This window comes from Marmota marmota, unplaced genomic scaffold, assembly GCF_001458135.2.
Source record: "Marmota marmota marmota unplaced genomic scaffold, marMar, whole genome shotgun sequence".
Lineage (NCBI taxonomy): Eukaryota > Metazoa > Chordata > Mammalia > Rodentia > Sciuridae > Marmota > Marmota marmota.
In genome coordinates, this window is record NW_026000229.1 from 23,791,961 (window position 1) to 23,811,981 (window position 20,021).

A 20,021-nucleotide genomic window follows, 5' to 3' on the forward strand; every position below is an offset into this window, starting at 1 on the left:
TATTTTTTTTTTTTTTTTCAGGTGCAGAAGCAGCCCAGAGATTTCAAAAAATATCCAGGGTACACCTGGACAGTGTCCCCCTTCGATGGACACAACTGATGACTGTTCTCTCTTTCCAAGGAATGTGAATAATTTGACTGTGGGACCTGCTCTAGGTTGTGGCCTCAAGAAATCATATCTTGGGGAAACTCCCTTCCTGCACGACTGGCCTCTTGTAAGGCTGATGTTGATTTGGCCAGAGATGGCCTCGGGGCCCACCAAATTGAGCATACTTCCCACTGGCAGCTTTGGCTCTCCATCTTAATAAGCTCACGGGCCAATTATAACTAAGAAAAACCTATCAAATCAATGGTTCAGCATACAAATTAAAGTTTAGTCATTTTGGCTGCTACCCATAAATCTTCCTCTATCCTGAATGCAATCCAAGAAATATAAAAAAATCTAGTTGTTAGGAAATCATGACTATTTTTCATGTCCTTGGAACAATAGGTCTCTATAATTATGATTCAAATCATAGTTATTTTTACTGTTATTTAAAATTTATCACCCAGTATTAACTCTAAAATTTTCTCAACAATACCAATTCTCAGATTTTTTTATTTTAAAAAAGTTTAGTTTAATTTTAATAGCTTGATTTTATGTTCTCTAAATTTAGTGATATCTACTTTATGATATCTGTTTTTTTATTCTTTTCTTTAAAACTTATTCAGTGTTTATGTTTTTAAGAACACCAGGAGATTCCTTAAGAATTCTTTTCAGATTTCACATAACTACCTGTTGATAGCTTTATAGTATGGCTGTTCTCAGGCAGTTATGATATCTTCTGTCTTGTTTCAGGATTATTATTTATATTACCTCAATAATTTTGGCTTTGAAGGTGTTAAAAATTGGTAAAGCTTTCAGATCTTAAAAACAAGTTTTAAAGTAACATATTTGTATATCTAATCTGTAATAAAAATTTTTTTGTTTAAATGTCTCATTCTTTGCTAGTAAACAATTTCTTATAAAAACTGTTTTATCCTATTGCTTTAATTGTTATATGGAAGCGTTGTTATGTGGCATGCAAACGTAAGAGCTAGTGCATCTTGCATTTTTTCCTCTAGCATAATTAAATTTCATTATACTATACTAATTTCTTGAGTTTTATTTTTTTAATTTTTAATTTTTTTTTAATTTTAATATTTATTTGTTAGTTTTTGGCGGACACAACATCTTTGTTTGTATGTGGTGCTGAGGATTGAACCTGGGCCGCACGCATGCCAGGCGAGCGCGCTACAGCTTGAGCCACATCCCCAGCCCAATTTCTTGAATTTTAAAGACTAGCAAAGTGCCTTTTATGCCTTAATAGCCATAAGGATCATCAGACTCTGAAATTATAACTCAGGTGTGGTTTCTTTTATTCTAAAATCAGAGATAAAGCCAGTTTAGATGACTGCTTATTTTGTAATGTTTACTTTATGAGTATTAATCAAAAAAATTAAATCCTGTTAGCTTTAATTATCTGGACAAATTTATAATGTAAATGAAGGATATTCCAGAATGTCCAAAGGTGACTTGTTTCTTAGTATTGGACTTAGTAATATATTATTCTTTATTTCCTTATCTGGCTCCCTGAAGTTTTATCATCTTCCTTCTTTCTACCCAATTTTTAAAAATTTTGCCCAGAAACAACAGTTTATTTCCACTTTTAACATTAGTTCTTTATATGTTTGTAGAATAGAAAATTTGCTTTTCCTTGATTGTAATTTAAAAATATGATATAGCAATATATGAGTACTATTTTATAATTTTTCTGAGACTTAATTTTTTGTAGTATCAAGTTCATTTCCTTGAAGTATAAACTATATTATCACCTGTAACTTCATTTTTTAAAAATTGGTTTGACTAAAGCAGGACAAAGCTTGCTAATTATTATAGGTAATTAGTTGAATTTGTGTGATACTAATAGGTTTTAGCTTAAGCCTAATCTTTCTTTACCATCAAGTTATTCTAAATAGTTTATTTGCCTCATCAAAAATAGCCATGTCACATGTTTATGATTTTTGATTACTGTTGAATAGGTCTAATTTTTAGTTTGAGTCTATTGTCATTCTTAGAAAATGACTCTTAAGCTATAGAAACTTGGATTCTTGCCTTATTGTCACATTTTGGCAAAACATCTTGCCTATATTTTAGATGATGGTCAATACTTTGAAGAAGAATGAAGTAGGGAAGAGAAATACAGGAATATGGGGTAAAAATCAGGAGACCACCATTTTAAATCTGGTATCAGGGAAAACTTCACAGAGACATGACATTTTGAGTAGAGGTGTGAAGGAGGTTATATGGATATCACTTGGATATCAAAAGAGCATTTCTGGGAGGAAAAAACCTCCAACATGGGATAATTCTGAGTTAAGGAACTGTTAGGAGACTAGTTTGGCTGCAGTGGAGGGAAGAAGAAGGAGACTAGTAGGAGATAGGCCTGTGAGATAATGTGGACCATGTGGTATATGAACTTAAAGACCATTGTAAAAACTTTGGGTTTTACTTTTAAATGAGAAAGAAGCCATTAGTGAATTTTGAATAGAGGATACCTCAATAAAACTCCAAATAAATAAATATCTAAATGTAAGAATACTGTATCCCATTATGTGCTTTCTTGATAATAGTCCTAAGATACCAAGGGCAAAATCAGGGAGATTAGTTAAGGGGTTATTTTAATAACACAAGTGGGAGCTGATGGTCGCTTGGGTAGGTGATAAGTGACTCCTTTTTGGATGTGTTTTGAATTTTTTGGTAATTTAGATATGAAGTGTGAGCTAACATGTGAGGATGATTCATAGTTAATATTCTGAGCAGCTGAAAAGATAGCATTGTTATCAACTGAGATGCAGAAGACTCAAGAGGAATAGGTTTGGGAGTGAAGAAGAGGATTTTAGAGACATGTTTTAGTTTTGAGATACTTATTTGATAGCTAAGTGGAGATGTCATAATCCTTTATGAATTTAAGGGTAAGTTTTAGGCTATAAGTATCATTTAATATTTTTAAATGTCATAAGAATGGATACAAGTGAGACTGGGGGATTCTAAAAAGATCAATGTATTGTTAATCATTGTCAATATCCTGGTTGTGATATTGAACTATAGTTTACAAGATGCTATCATTGAGGGAAACTGAGCAAAGTGTACTTGAGATTGCTCTGTATTGTTTCTTATAACCTTACGACCATGTGTGAATCTACAGTTGTTCCAGCATGAAAAAGTTCAATTTTAGAAAATTCATGGAAGTATATGAGCTCATCAAGGGATAACAGTGGAAACAGAAAAAGGGCAAGGTCCACAGGTGAGCTCTGAGGACTCTGATAATAAAAGGTTAGAGAGATGAGAAGGAATGTACAAAGGAAATTAAAGAAGGTATGGACAGAGATGTGGGAAGAAAATCATGAGTATGGTGATGCCCTATTTGTAAATGCAGTTACTAAGTTTTAGAGGTCTAGGGATCTGTTTTTCAATACTGGTTATGACTAAGTTTCATAGTTTATTCTTATGAATTCACATATCTACCTCAGTAACAGAAACAGGAATTCTTGATCTTGAGAAAATTTAATATCCATCTTACTCTTAGGCACATTCAACTCTGTATGTGTACTCTTATAAAAATAACCCTCTTGTATTTTTATAAAAGAAGGTAATTGTGTCATTATTTCTCCTGTTCTGTACTGTAAAATTAATGCCTGTAATTTATACATAATTTTGGGAAAACTGTTTCTGTGGTTAAAATTAAAATTCTTTAAATTAAATTTAATGTGGGATTTACCATGTTATATTTGGCCTGTGACTGTACAAAGAGTATTTATTCAGCCTTTGAATTTTTTTCCCTTCTATCATTACTAATTTCGTGACAATCTCCATAGAATGGGCTATAGAATAATGATTAGATTTATCATTCTGATTTTTCTATTGGAAAATATAAATGTAGTGTTGAATAAGGACTCCTAGAAATTTCATTCATGTTCCTGGATCATTTATAAGGTAGAGTGCATAATTAGATGCAAGCAAGTACATTTTCACATTTTTAGAAATTTTATCTGGAAAAAATGGTTTCCTCGTTATTACATTTATAAAGTCTAAGAAATATATAACAGTGCAGAGCCTCTTCTGATTATAGCAGCAAGGGATATTTTTGATGAAGAGTACGGTTGCCTAACATGGCTTCATTGAGAAGCTTAAGAGTTTCTCATAATTATGTCTAGTTTCTCTCTAACTTCTTGTACCTAGCTTTTGCAGAGACTGTTAATATTTCCAGCATTTGTAATATCTATTAAGATTCTTGAATTTTTTTTCTCATTTTGTTAAATTTAATTGCCTTTCTTAATGAGATCAAGAGGTCTTTCTTGATGATAAGATTTGAACATTTGATACCCAGATTTGATAGGTTCAGTCCTCTCAGACCTTTAAAGTGACACGGTGATGTGGTAGGATTGATTGCCCAATTAGGAGTTCCTACCCTGTTGTTTTCTAGATGTAAGTGACTTATGCAAAGGCTACCTAATCTCTGTACCTCAGTTTCTTATTTATAAAACAAAGATTACAAAAGTACCTGCTCTGAAAGTCTTGAGGGAATTAAAGGAGTTAGTTTTCACATAAAGTACTTCAAAAGTGATTAGCTAGTTCTGGTGGCTGAGGCAGGAGGATTGCAAGTTCAAAGCCAGCCTCAGCAATTTAGCAAGGCCCTGAGCAACTTAGGGAAACCTTGTATAAAATTAAAAAATTGAAAAATAAAAAGCTCAATGGTTAAGCGACCTTGGGTTCAATCCCCAGTACCCCCCCCCCCCAAAAAAAAAAAGAAAAGAAAAGAAAAAAAATTAGCACATAGGAAACACTATAGAAGTTATATTTCTACACTCCATGATTTTATTTCTGCCTACATTTTATTTAGGTGGAATTGCCCTGATCTTCAGCCTTCAATTTTTCTTTCTAGGCCTCCCAAACCATTTACACAAATTATTTCTGTTAAATTTCTTTAGAGGTAATTGCTGCATCATGTATTAGTCATACCATTCGATTTTTGGTCGCTAAAGCTCATTAAATTTATATTTTTAAGGAATTTCTATGAACACTTCTGGGATTATTTTAGTCGTAAGTGTCTTTTATAAATCGAATCAGTATTTTCCCCTAAGTTGTAATACCTTAACTTGACTATAGTATGGACATTTTATACTTATGACATAATTCACTTCTGATTTTGAGATGTTTCTGCAGTCTCACTCTTGTCAGCTTGTATTTGACCACATACAAAAGTTTACTATCATCTACCTCATTAGAGGGTCTCCTGTGCATCTCTTTTCTGTATTTTTTATTAAAATAAGGGATCTTACTGTTTTTAATTGTCCACATTGAAACTGTCCATACAACTCACTGTGAAGTCTGGTATTGTGAAAGGAATGTAGCCTTGAAATAAGATGGACTGAGGTTTAAATCCTAGTTTTACATCTAACTAGCTCTATAACTTTGAGTAAATTATTAACCTTCAAGTCAGATTCCTCATCACTGAAAGATAAGTAATAATTCTTTTTAGGTTGGCTTTAAGAAATAATGCATGGAAATTAATTAGTTAAATTACCAGTTTAAGTAATTCAGTTAACTATTGATTCTAAATTACTTGGTACTGACCTGGAAGAAAGCCCAAACTCACTGTTATCACTGCTCCTACTCCAGCTTTCCTGCTCTTAATCCTGTTACTCCTGTGAGTACTGCCACTTCCTGATGGCAGGGGATCCTAGAATCTATAGAATCTTATCATCACTGAGTTTCAGTGGCAGTACATTGACATTGTGGTTATCTGTAATTTTGACTCACACAGTACTTTCCTCCAGACTGCTTGGTGGATGACATCACAGTGCTTTAATTGAATCTTGTGTACAAATTTTCTAATGTAGAATTGAGAGTAATTCTGGCTTTTTCTGTCTAAAGACTGGGAAACAACACTGCCTTTTTGAAAACTGGTACAGAATCCTGTTTAGAAGGAAATCATGCTTTTTTAACTTACAGAATCCTTTTTTTGAAGAAAAATTTATTATTACCAAGTATTTATGTCCATAAATCTTGGCTGTTAATTTTGTAAGAGTGTATAGTTCTTCTAGTTAGCAGTAGTCACATAGCTATTTCTTTTGTAGAACTTTGAAATGATTTTTCAACAATGCCTCTCTTGAATGTTAGAGATATTATTGAACTTAGTCATGAAATTGCTCTTTTCTGTTTCCCTAATCTCCATTTTCCCTCTTTTCCAGTGTACCTACCTGTGTAGATCAGTTGTAACATAGAAGTAAAGTTTTGTAAGATACGTTTTCTTGACAAAAAGTGAGAATAAAAGGGTAATTCCCCTCTAGACCATTTTTAGAGTGTAAGAGCCTGTGGTAAATGCACAATAACTGAAATTTGGAAAATTAGGCTACTTAATGAGTTATCTTTCTTATTGATTGAATCAGATATCCTAAAAAGCACACTTTGAAGTGGTTTTAAAAATTAATTTAGTTCTTCAAGTGACTTCCAAGTTTGTCTAAGCAAAATGCAGTGTATTGACTAAAGGTAAAATATCAGCCCTAGCACTTTCTCACCAACTTTGTGGTCAAGTTGCCTCAGTTCATCTGTGAAATGAAGTTGATAGTAATCTTTGAAGATTTAAGAGATGCACAGTGTGCTTTAAAGATTAAATTTGTATATACACTTTATTAAATTTCCTCTAATTTAAATGTACTAAGAAGAAATAGAAACAGAATTCTGACTTTCCTTAAAGCTAAAGAATCGCAAGAGAAATATTGGGTTTCATCCTTAGCACGTTACTCTTTTCATAGTATAATATAGATAAATCTTTTCACAAGTCATTACACTGGACACTGATATCCTGCCTTCAATGTGCAAGACTCTGTGTCAGGTGTTGGAAATGAACACATGAATAAAAGACATGATTGATGTCATTCACCATGGTAATTATAGAATAGGAGAATCAAAAATGTAGACATGAAGTTCATGCTGAATTCATATCTTCACAGGGCCACATAGCCAGCTGATTTCATAATCATTTAAACCATTATAATTATATATATTGAATAGCTATAATTTTTGTGAAATACTATCCCAGAAGGAATCAGAACCTGTTCTTAAAAGTGAAAATATCATTTTATTATACCACTCGCAACTAAACTGTTAAGTCATTAATTGTTTTTCATATATGCAAGCAATAAGTAAACTCTTCTAGGGGTAGAATGACAATGTTTTTCTCTAAGTCTTACATTTTAAACTATATCAAAATTTCTGTTAAAAATATTTACTCACGTTGAGTCTATGAACATCAAAGAATAAGGGCTTACACCATTGTTTTTCTTAATTTCTGAACTTGGAAGAATCATTGTTTAACCCAAGTTATAGAATCTTAAGTGTTCAAAATAGTCAAAATGTCTTCATATATTTAAGTTAGAAGAAGGAAGAGGAGAAGGAGGAAAAACCAAACACCAAACCACTCTGATCTATGAGTTTGGGCATCTTTCTTTAACTTGAAATGTGACTGGGGTTGGAGGTATGAGAGATTCTTTTCCCTAGATTCTCTCACAGTCATTAATAAATCAAATTTTTGGGAACTGGAAGATAGTTTTTTCTTTTCAAGGTGGATATAACACATTTGTTCCTCATATGAAGTTGCTAGTCAGTAGATAGGAGCTGTGCATGAAGATGTGGTGGTTTTGTGGCCAGGCGTGGTGACATATTTAATGCCTGTAATCCCAGTGCCTGGGAAGGCTGAGACAGGAGGATCAAGAGTTCAAAGTCTGTCTCAGCAATATAGCGAGGCCCTAAGCAACTTAGCAAGACCCTGGGGATGTGGCTCATGGTTAAGTGCCACTGGGTTCACTCTCTGATATAAAATAATAATACTAATAACAGTGGTTCCTGGCAGTTGGGACTAATGCCTTTGATAACTGATTAGCGTGAAAGAATGGGAGAAACAGTGAGATGCAAAGATAAATGACACTGTTGTGTACTTCATCATTTAGAACAAACCATACCAGCTTTGGCTAGTGATTCTGTAGTTACTGCCATTTAAAAAAATTTTTTTGGTCTCCTGGTCTTAAGGGTAGTTTATAGATTATAAATGAAATGTCTACGGTATAATTCAGTTTTGCCAACAAAACCACATAACACAATAGATTTCTACTCTTTCATTAATTCTGCCTACATCGGTGGTCTTTTTTTTTCTTGACATTTTCACATGCAGATATTTTGTTTTCTTTGTTTGCTTGTCTGTCTTTATCTAGTTCTGTCTTCTATCTAGAATGATTTTTCTGCTTTCTTCCCTAACTTTAGATGATAGCTCAAAACCAGGTGTTCAGAAATAGATCATTTCATACTAGAACAAATAAGGCTGATCCCAGTCCAAAAATCAAAAGAAGTATTGAATATATTGTGTTTAAGAGTAGTATGGAAGCTTGACAGAAGAATCAAAACAGTGGAGATAATTTAGGGAGTAAAAGTGGCCTGTGTTGTGCACTCTCAAGCAAGTCTTGAGCAGGAAGATTGGAAATAATAATAGGTAACATTTATTGATCACATACAATGTGCCCTATAGTCTTCCAAGTATTTGATGTTCATTTACTCATTTAATTCACGCCGATTTCTGAGATAAATGCTATTATTGGCCTGAGTTTATGGATGAATGAATATTTCCCTACTTACAGCTCATCTCCCCATATTGTGGTATGTTTATAGTGTGAATGAAGCCTCAAAAGAACATAACTAGTGTCATTGAATCAGAATATTCCTTTTATATGTAGCCTTATGTTGGTCATGTGACCTGCAGAAAAATACAGGAAACCATTAATTTCATTTAGGACTTTACAGAAAAGGGATTATTATTTAAAAACAAATCTATTTAAACAGGTTTCTATAGAGAAGAAAACTTACATACTTTCATTTTATTTGCTAATGATGTTGAAATTGATCACCAGTCTTTCTGTTCTCTTTGCATTGAACTCAGATGTCCTAAATACTACACTACATTTTTCTATTAAAAAAGTACATTTACAGGTGAAAAGTGTAATTACTTAAAGGCAGGTCGTTAGCTCAGAACTTTGAGCTTAGCAAATTTGACTGTCTTCTCTAAAGCAGTTGAATATCTCAAATGATGATTATTTCAGCAAGTATCTTTAATGAATAAGAATTACAGGTATGAAAATTTTTTTCTTTCCTGAAATGTTAATAATATATCAGTAGTTATGTTAGAACTTATTAACCTTAGAGTATGCGTCTCTAGTTATAAAATTTTAGTTATAAATATATGATGATGAAATTTATAAAGTACATTTCTAATTGATATTAGAGTTACTTTTCTAAATGCTTTTACTGGTTGTTATAAGCCTGTCCCTTAAGAAGAGAATTATTTTATAGTAAAAGGCACAAAACAATATTTGGGATCATAGACATCTTTTAAAAAAAATATTTATTTATTTATTTTTAGTTGTAGGTGGACACCTTTATTTTATTTTTATGTAGTGCTGAGGATCAAACCCAGTGCCTCATGCATGCTAGGCAAGCACTCTACCTCTGAGCCTCAACCCCAGCCCATCATAGACATCTTAATATTAATTATTCCAATAACTTAACATGATCTCATCTACCAGTTTCTTAGTAAAATGGAGAAATATAACAATTTACATCACTAACCTCCATTGCAGTGATACTCAGAGGACTCAGTTTCCCCAGTGGAAATGCCAGCAATACCAGTTAAACATGCTTAATGGCTTTTATTTTTAATTGCTGCATAAAACTAACTTATTATAATACCCATATTGAAAATGATTAGCATGGTAATTTTTTTAAGAGTATAAGATCTTTGATAACATTTTAATAGTAAACGGAAAAGAAAATAACTGTGTGTTTTGCTGGGGATCAAACTCAGGGCCTCATACATGCTAGGCAAGCACTCTACCCAGCCCCCAAAATATTTTATATTTTTAGGTGTTTTCTGGCCCATTTGTTTTAGTTTTTTCAAATTGAATTTAAAATGATCAAATGCTTAGAAATAAAAATCAGTTATAAGATAAATTTATTTCAATGCTTCATTAATATAATATCTATGTTTAGACTAACAATGTTTTTTCATTAAACGTGTTATTCTTAAAACAATTATTTATCCATATGCTCCATTAAAACAATGAAGTTATATATACTTTATACAGTCTCATCTTTATTTATATTGTTTAGATAATTGAGATAATCACACAATCTTTAACCTCAAATGTATTTGATCAATCTTTTGTTCAAGTTTTATTCAGTTCAACTTGTTTAACAAATTAATTTTAACTTATTGTAATGTACTACCAATTATAACAGTATGCAAAAAAAAGGCCATAGCCACTTTATCATCATCACCATCATTGTTATTTTAGTGGTGCTGAATATTGAACCCAGTGCTTTGTGCATACTGAGCACATTCTCTACCACTGAACTATACACTCTTTCCTTTTATAGCCCTAACTTTTTTAAAAAAAATTTTTAGTTGTAGATGGACAAGATACCTTGATTTCATTTCTACTTTTATGTGGTGCTGAGGATCGAACCCAGTGCCTCACACTTGCTAAGCAAGTGCTCTACAACTGAGCTACAACCCAGCCCCTATATTCCTAATTTTTAAAATGCATAGGCACTTCATAAAGAGGAAGAGTCTTTGCCATTGCCTAGCCATGAGAGAACGTTATAAGAGATGACATTTTTGTCCTATTAGATATCTTCATTTTTGTCTATGAAATTTAAAAGTCAATGTAGTTATTGCTTGTATTAAATATACTATTTCTTATAGTTACTAAGCCTTCATCAATTAACTCTTGATTAATGGCATTTCAGGTCAGGTTGGCTGACCTACTTATGTGCATTAAAATCAAATTTAGTATATAATATCAATATTTTTTGATGCTTAAATTCTCCAAATAATATTTTTAGTCATCAGTTTATGAAACAAAGGTCATTTAGAAAAGCTAACTGTTACATTGTAGATTATTTTACAAGATTTTTCTAGATGGTATATACCTTTGTTAATATTGTTAATAAGTTATAATAAGCATTGTTTAGGAGTCAGGAGGTTTATAAAGTATAGTTAATTGTTGAGCAGTGATTATGGAGGTTTTTAAGAATATATTCTTCAAAATTCTAGATTATTTCTGAGATTTTACTGCTTCTAGAGTAACTTAATTGTAATACATATTGAAGTGACATTATTATGGAATTTCATTATAGAAAAAGGTTCTTTTCACTTTTTAAGTCCTATTATAATAAATATTAATGTATATTTTATATGTGTATGTATATGTATACATATATGTATATATACTGCTTTTTCTTTTTAAGGAGTAATTCTTTATGTCTTTTAAATTGTATTTAGCAAAGAGTACATTCCTTAAATGCTCTTGCTTTTTGATAGAGAAATACATGTCTTTATTCATTTTTAACCATTTAATAAATCTTTTGTTTAATAGCCTGCATTTTACTTTTACCTTGATATGAGGTCCAATTTACTATTATGTCATAAAATATATATTGGTTTAGATTTACATTTTAATTATTATAATCATGCAAAATCTTTCATATTTCATCATTGTAAGTATAAAATAATGAGTATTTATTTTGTTTTCAAGATTAAAAAATGAAGTGCCCATTAAGGAACAAGAATCTGTGTCTAAGGTAAAGTTTGTTTCATTTTTTTTCTTAATGGTTTAGACTTTTGAAAATATTGTTGGTGTGATTTTTTTAAAAAATTAAATTTCAAAATGCATGTGTCAGCAACAATTATTGGCATGTAATAGGAAAAAATAGATTTAAAAATTTTCATCTTATAAAAATACCTAATTTTAAGTAAAATGTTAAGGTTTTTTCATTTTGACAAACATGTATTTTACTTGCATAATGTTAATTTACTACTGTGTAATAGATATAAATTTATGAAGTAAAAATCCTGAAATAATTAAAACGTCAATCACTTGGCACACTGGAAAATTAGTAGTTTCAGATGATTTTATATTCTGGGACATTTCCAAATCTTTTCATTTCTTGATGTTGCTCTCCATTTCTGTCATATTCCCTTTACTTCCTATATCTTATGTTGCGGGCCTGCTGGCAGTTAATTCTTCCAAGGCTTTTTGTTTAATGATATCTTTTTCATTTGGAAAGATATTTTATGGTAGGTACAGAATTTCCAATTTTGTTTTTGTTTTTTCTTTCAAACAATTGGTTTAAATAATGTTATTGTCTTCTAGCTTGCATATTTTCTGATGTGATGTCTTTCTATAATTATTGTCTTTATGTAATATGTGATTTTTCTTTGCATACTCTCAAGATTAAATTATCAACCAGTATGAACATGACATGTCTTAAGTCTGTTTTGTTTGTTTGCTTTTTTATATGTTTATCTATTTGTGTCTTTAACTGTTTTTGGCATTTATCCTAATTGGTATTTTCTGAACCAACTCTTATCTACTACTTCTGGAGTTCCAATTTCACATATGTTAAACCATTTGATGTTAGCCCTGTTCTTAAATGCCTGGTTTTGATTTCCACTCCCCAACTGACTCTTTTTTTTTTTTTTTAATCTTCAGATTTACTGATTCATTTTTTATTTGTGCCAGGTATACAGATGAGTCCATCAAAGGCATTTTTAACCTCTATAATGATAAATTTGTTTGTTATTATTTCTAGGACTTGATTTGATTCTTCTTAGAATTTCTGACCCTTTATTGAAAATCCTATCCTGATTATGCATATTGACCCTTCTTCTACTAAAGCATTTAACATATTAACTGTAGTAATTTAAAATTTTATGTCTGATAATTCTAGAATCTAGATCATGTCTACCTTTGTGTTCTTAGAGGTATTTTTCACCTTGCTTTTCTGTATGTTGTATCATGTTTGGTGGAAAGCCAGACACTATTGTGAGACCGGGGTAAAGAGTATGTGTATGTGGAAATGTGCATACCTTTTCTTATGTTAGGCCTTTAGTGTGGAGTTTGCGGCCATCTAGGAAGGCGTTCACCTGAATTTTGGTTTTCTCATTGCTATGATTACCTCAAGACAACCACAGGTTCAATACCTGTAGTAATTCCTTATGTTGAGGATGGGGATTTTTTTCTCAGTGTTCTTGCTCCATACTCAGCTTTTGACTTTCGCTTGAGACTGAGCCTCCAGGAGTGTCATTATCTACACTCTTGCATTTCTTCCAACAGTACTGCTGGTGCTTGTTACTTAGTGTTTGCTAGCCAATATAAGGTGGTAGGGAGTAGGGTAATGTTCTCTTTTATGATTTGTCTCACTCATAAACTGACTCTCATTATATAAATTAAATATATTTAGCTAAATGTGTTAGTTAAAAATAAACATTTTCAATGTACATTAATTTTTTTTTTCTCAAACAAATATTGTATCTAAAAAGCCAAGTGGTACAATGTTCAGAAGAAAATGTGTGAAGAAATTGATCAAAACTACAGGGGCAGTAACAGGTCTGTCTAGAAAAACAGTGTTTATCTACTAAAAATGATGAAGTTCTTAACATTAAAACCCTTAGACAAAATTACCATGAAATTCAGAGTTACAATTAAGAATTTTCTTTGAATTATAAAAAAGAAAGAAAATGATATGTTAGAAATTTCAAAAGCTTGAGAACATACTAGTTGCACAAGGAAAAGAAAACACTGACTGAATGTTGTGGTACACACCTGTAATCCCAGCAACTCAGGAGGCTGAAGCAGGAGGATTACAAATTTGAGGCCAGTCTCAACAACTTAGCAAGACTCTCAAGCAAATTAGTCAGACTCTTTCTCAAACTGAAAAATAAAAAGGGATGGGGATGTAGCTCAGTGGGAAAACACCTGAGGGTTCAATTCCCAGTACCAAAAAAAAAAAAAAAGAAAGAAAAAGAAAAAAAAGATAATTTTGAAGTAAATTTTAATCCTTCATTGTGACCAAAATAAAAGTGATTTTAATAGAGTGTGGATCTAGCTAAGCTCATGATTTAGATTTTGAAAATCTGTTTAAGATGGGCAAAGATTTGCAGAAGATTAATCTTTTTAAAGTGTTCCATTAGTGAATTCATTATCATGATCTCCTCATGTATACTTAAAACTTCTTGCTTTATTGCGTTTGCATTCATACTTTTTTTTTTCCCCCTCCATTGGTCCCAGGAATTCAACCCAGAAGCACTTAACACTGAGCCACATGCCTAGCCCCTTTTTGTATTTTATTAGAGACAGGGTCTCCTTGAGTTGCATAGAGCCTTGATAAGTTGATGAGGCTGGCTTTGAACTCACAATCCTCTTGCCTAAGCCTCCCAAGTCACTAAATTGAAGATTTTTTAAAAATATATTTAAACTGATAATAGATGATGCCTTATAGAATATGATAAAATATGTGTGAGTGGTTCTAGATATATATTTTATGCAAAAATAGTTTACCTCTTAAGAGTACACAAGAAATTATTGAAAGTCTGATGTAGGACTATTTCTAATTTATTTGAACTTTTATAAGATATATTGTAATGATATGCATAATCATACAAAGGAATCTGTCTTATTTGTCTAATAAAATTCAAAACATTTATAATGCTATTAGAAAATTATGTTAAATCTGAAATACTATTGAGAATAAAAGGAAAATACTTTATTTATGTAATCAATCATAAATAAATGTATCTGATTATTAGCTATATTTACATTAAGAATAATGTCATGACAAAAAAAAGAAAGTTTTGTTGATTGGATTGACACAAAAGAAATAATTAGAAAATTTTATCCCAATAAAACTTAAAAAAATCTAGATATTATCTGGTTTATGAAATTATTAATTAATTAGAAAGAGATGATGTTTGCCGGGCACGGTGGCTCACACCTATAATCCCAGTGGCTTGGGAGGCTGAGGCAGGAGGATCCCAAGTTCAAAGCCAGCCTCAGCAACTTAACAAGGCTAGGGCAATTCAGAGATTCCCTGTCTCTAAATAAAATATAAAATAGGGCTGGGGGTGTGGCTCAGTGGTTGAGTGCTCCTGAGTTCAACTACTGAGCCCAAGCCCCAGCCCAAAAGCATCTTGATTATAAAATACCATGCAAACTATCTGTACAGTATGAAATTTGAATCAAATGGAATAATTTGAAGCTCTATAGTGAAAATACAATGAGTGTACATAAAACTGCACATTTCATGAAAGGCTGTCTCTCTCTGCTTACAACAAATGACAGAAAGCAATTTTGAAAGTATATTCAATAAATGCAAAACATTAGCCACAGATGAACATTCTTTCCAACTTTGAAAATAAATGAAAAAGTTAAGAAGTTGAAATACATGAATCACTGCATGAGAATATCAGTAGTTATGAGGAAAGTATTTATTAAATAGAAATTAAGATTACCAATGTTTTGAGAACTTGTTTGAAAGATTTTAGCACAGCTATGTGTATACCCTTGACCAAACCCGCAGCTTCTGGTAGGACACACGTGGAGTGGTAAGGGAGGAAGAGGACAACCATATAGTCACATGCCTGATTTTATATTTGAAATAGACATGAAAAATGAAGTGTTCTTTAGATTTCAAATTTTTATTCTTTTAATATTTGTTTTTTAGCTTTTAGGTGGACACAATGTCTTTATTTTATTTTTATGTGATGCTGAGGATCGAACCTAGTGCCTCACACATGCCAGATGAGCGCACTACTACTTGAGCCACATCCCCAGCCCCGCTTTCAAATTTTTAAATTAGAGAATAGTTGTTTGCTGTAAATACATACAATTTACATAAAACAACCACTGATTTGGCACTTAAATTTTTTGATAATTTAATCTCTATTGAGGTTTGATCTAAAATAGTTTAAAGCAATATACCATATCAATGATTTGTAATATACAACTGACATTATGTTTTAAAACAACATTGGGCTTAGTGTAGTCTAATACAGATTTTGAAATGGTATTCTGAGATTTTAACAGTTGTATCCATAGTTGCATCTTGCAAAAGAAATATCAGTAAATTAACAATGTTAAAAATTTTCAAAATTGTCCATTGGTCAAGAGAAATTGTCAAACATGGAAGTTTGCTCATTTGCAACAAGAGAAAACTTAGATTTTGAAAATACTTATTGATGTGTTTACTTTCGATAAGGCCAAGAAAGTTAAATGATAATAAATCCTGATTTGGTTAGAATATTTAAACTTAAGCTAATGTTTTGGGTTTCAATTCAGGAACTTTTCAGTTTTTCAGTATTAGTTGACTAATGTTCTGAGAAACAATATTAAATACACAAAAACTTGTATATAGAGATATGCATTTTTTTCTTCCTCCTCAGACCCATGTGTGACTTGACACAGCACTGATCCCAGCGCAGTTACATCATAGTTTTTGATACTGTTACATATGCTGGATCAGTAAGTGTACTATGATCCTTTCCTTCCCTATATTTATTATTTTTCTGGTGTTAAAAATATGTATCCTGGCCCCCATCAGTCCAGGCTGGCCCCCAGTGACCTGTGGAAAAGTCCAGGCCCAGGCCTAGGACTGCCCCTCAGACCCACACAAGAGTCCAGGCCCAGGACTTTCCCCGGTGAACCACGCAGGGACCCAGGACCACACTCCCTGACCCAATGACCTGCACAGGGGCCCAGGCCCAGGACCACCCCTGCATGGAGCAGACAACCAGGCTGTTGCGCCCCATTTATCCAATGCATGGCTCCCTAGGCCCACCTCCATCTTGGGACACTGCAGCCATCACCAAAGCTCTCCCCACATACTAGCCTCCACCTTGGGACAACAGAAAGGGCCTGGCAGCAGCTTCCCACCATAGCACTGCATGCCACAGCACTGTATCTCTTACCAGGCAGCCCAAAGTCATTGTAAGTCCCACCCTTTCAGCCCACCTCTGAAAGTGGTTGCCTCCATCTTGGGACACCCCCACTACCATTCTGAGTTACCTCTGTTACTACTGCTACCATCTTTAGTTGTAGTAGCGTCTGTCTTGGGACACCAGCCATTGACTGAAAGCCCAACACCAAGGTACTTACAGGTTTGATGCTACCACTGCTGCCAACTACAATGTGGTGACTGCCATCTAGGGACAACAGTCAGGACCTGGAAGACTTATCATCAAGGTCATCAAGCTTGGTTATGCCAGAGGTATCCCTGTTAGGTGTGCTAATAGCCACCATCTTGTTGCAGAGACAGGAGAGAGCCTTGAGCAGGGTTGCCTCTTTCTTTTCTCCTGTTAAAAGCCAACTTCTTTTGATTCATGTTCACTCCTATCATCTAATACTTTTATATTCTCACCTCTTACCTTACACACCCTACACCCCCCTACCCCATTTCTGTCTTTGTCCGCCAATAGAAACTGTAGACCCTTTTGCAAACCTGTCTATATTGTAGATATTAATTGAACACATCATTTCTTTTATTGTGATAAAACTGTAATCATCTAAACAGAAACTATTTGGTTTAAAGCTGTATATCATTTGCATTGGGTGCTGTTAATATCCATCTCCCCATTAAAGGCAAGACACCAGAAACTTGCAGGGACACTATAAAATTATAGGATAGAAACTATAACACCTTGGATTTGCACTACTAGAGGAGAAGACACACGGAAAACATGAAAAGACAAGGGAAAAGGGTGCCCCAAACAAACCAAGATGATACAATAATAGAATCTGTTTTCAGTACAGTAGATGAAATGTTAGAATTATGTCAGAATGTGCATAATTAAAATGATCTACATATCAAACAATGAAATAAGAGCAAATACAGGTGACAATCCGTCACTCCAACAAAGAGCAAATACAGGTAGCAAAAGATTACTTCAAGAAAAATTCGGGGGAGGGGGGACCTTGAAATGAAGGATAAAATAAACCAAATAAAATTCAATAGAAAACATCACCAGTAGACTAGATCACTTGGAAGACAGAACCTCAGACAATGAAGACAAAATATATAATCTTGAAAATAAAGTTGACCGCACAGTGAAGATGGTAAGAAACCATGAACAGAACCTCCAGGAGTTATGGAATAGCATCAAAAGACCAAATCTAAGATTTATTGGGATAGAAGAAGGTACAGAGATACAAACCAAAGGAATGTACGCTCTCAAAGAAATAATATCAGAAAATTTTCCAAACATGAAGAATGAATTGGGAAATCAAATACAAAAGGCTTACAGGATACCAAATGTACAACATTGCAACAGATCCACATCAAGACATATTATAATGAAAATGCCTAGCATACAGAATAAAGATAGAATTTTGAAAGCCACAAGAGAAAAGTTCCAGATTATGTAAAGGGGAAAACCAATTCGTATCTCAGCAGGTTTCTCAACCTAGACCCGCAAAGCTAGGAGATCCTGGAAGAACATATACCAAGCTCTGAAAGAAAATGGGTGCCAATCAAGAATATTATGTCCAGCAAAATTCAGCTCCAGATTTGATGATGAAATAAAAACCTTCCGTGATAAACAAAAGTTAAAAGAATTTACAATGAGAACACCTGTACTACAGGATATTCAGCAAAATATTCCATGAGAAGGAAATGAAAATCAGCAAAGGAAGTAACTACACTGAAGGAAAACCCTATCAAAGGAGAAACCAAGTCAAATACAAAACCAAAAACAAACCATAATTACTGGGAATACAAACCATATTTCAATAATAACTTTGTTAGTAGCAAAAACTCATCAACTAAAACACATAGACTAGTAGATTGGAAAAAAAAAAAAAAAGACCCAACAATATGCTGCCTTTAATAGACTCATTTTATTGGAAAAGATATCCACAGATCAAACGTGAAAGGATGGAAAAAAACATATTCCTCATATGAACTGTGGAAACAGGCAGGGATATATATCCTCATATCAGATAAAGTGGCCTTTAAACCAAAGTTAGTCAGAAGGGATAAAGAAGGAAATTTCATACTGCTTAAAGGAATCATATATCAACAAGACATAACAATCATATTTATGCCCCAAACAATGGAGCATCTACATATATCAAACAAACCCTTCTAAACTTCAAGAATCAAATAGAACCCAGCACAATATTACTGGGTGACTTTTAACACACCTTTCTCATCACTGGATAGATCTTCCAAACAAAACTAAACAAAGAAACTATAGAACTAGATGAAACTATAGAACTCAATAATACAATCAATAATTTAGATTTAACAGACATATATAGAGTATTTCATCAATCAATGAGTGAACATAGTTTTTTCTTAGCAGCACATCAATCCTTCTCTAAAATAGACCATATGGTATGCTACAAAGCAACTCTTAGCAAATACAAAAAAAAAAAAAGAAAGAAAGAAAAATACTACCCTGCATTCTACCAGACCATAATGGAATGAAATTAGAAATCAATGATAAAGTGAAATATAGAAACTACTTCAATACCTGGAGACTAAATAATACACTATTGAATGATGCATGGATAGCAGAAGACATCATAAAAAAAAATTTAGAGGTAAATGAGAACTCTGATACAATATGCCAAAATTTCTGGGACACTACAAAGAGGAAAGTTCATTGCATTGAGCTCATTCATAAAAACTATAAAAAGTTAACATGCAAAGCTCTAGAAAAAGAAGAACAAATCAACAGCAAAAGTCGAAGACAGGAAATAAAGTCAGAGCTGAAATCAATGAAATTGACAAAACTGACAACAAAAAGCTGGTTCTTTGAAAAAATAAAATTGATAAACCATAGCCACCCTAACAAAAAAGGAGAAAACTCAAAATTACTAAAATTCTTGATAAAATGGAAAATATCGCAAAATACTTTTGAAATACAGAAGATAATTGAAAACTATTTTGAAAATTTATACTTCAAGAAAATAGAAAATCTTGAAGACATCAACAAATTTCTAGAGACATCTTTCCAAACTAAATCATGAGGACATACACAAATAGATCAATTTTGAGGAATGAAATAGTAGATGCCATCAAAATCTACCAACAAAGAAAAGCCCAGAACCAGATGA

The 20,021-nt window shown here is 32.7% G+C and overlaps 1 protein-coding gene across 7 annotated transcripts in view; it reads left to right on the forward strand.

The window, feature by feature from the left end:
* Znf280d (zinc finger protein 280D) overlaps positions 1-20,021 on the forward strand; it is a 95,005-nt gene that overhangs the window by 65,243 nt on the left and 9,741 nt on the right. For 5 of the 7 annotated variants that reach the window (XR_007343865.1, XM_048793209.1, XM_015480619.2 and 2 more), the window contains one exon: positions 11,664-11,709. Coding sequence is in view for 6 of the 7 variants with exons in the window: in XM_048793209.1 (XP_048649166.1) it covers positions 11,664-11,709 (46 nt within the window). In the remaining variant the exon portion in view is untranslated. Of the gene's footprint in view, positions 1-21; positions 977-11,663; positions 11,710-20,021 lie in introns of those variants that run through there. The other 2 variants (XM_015480621.2, XM_015480622.2) reach the window with 2 other exon arrangements.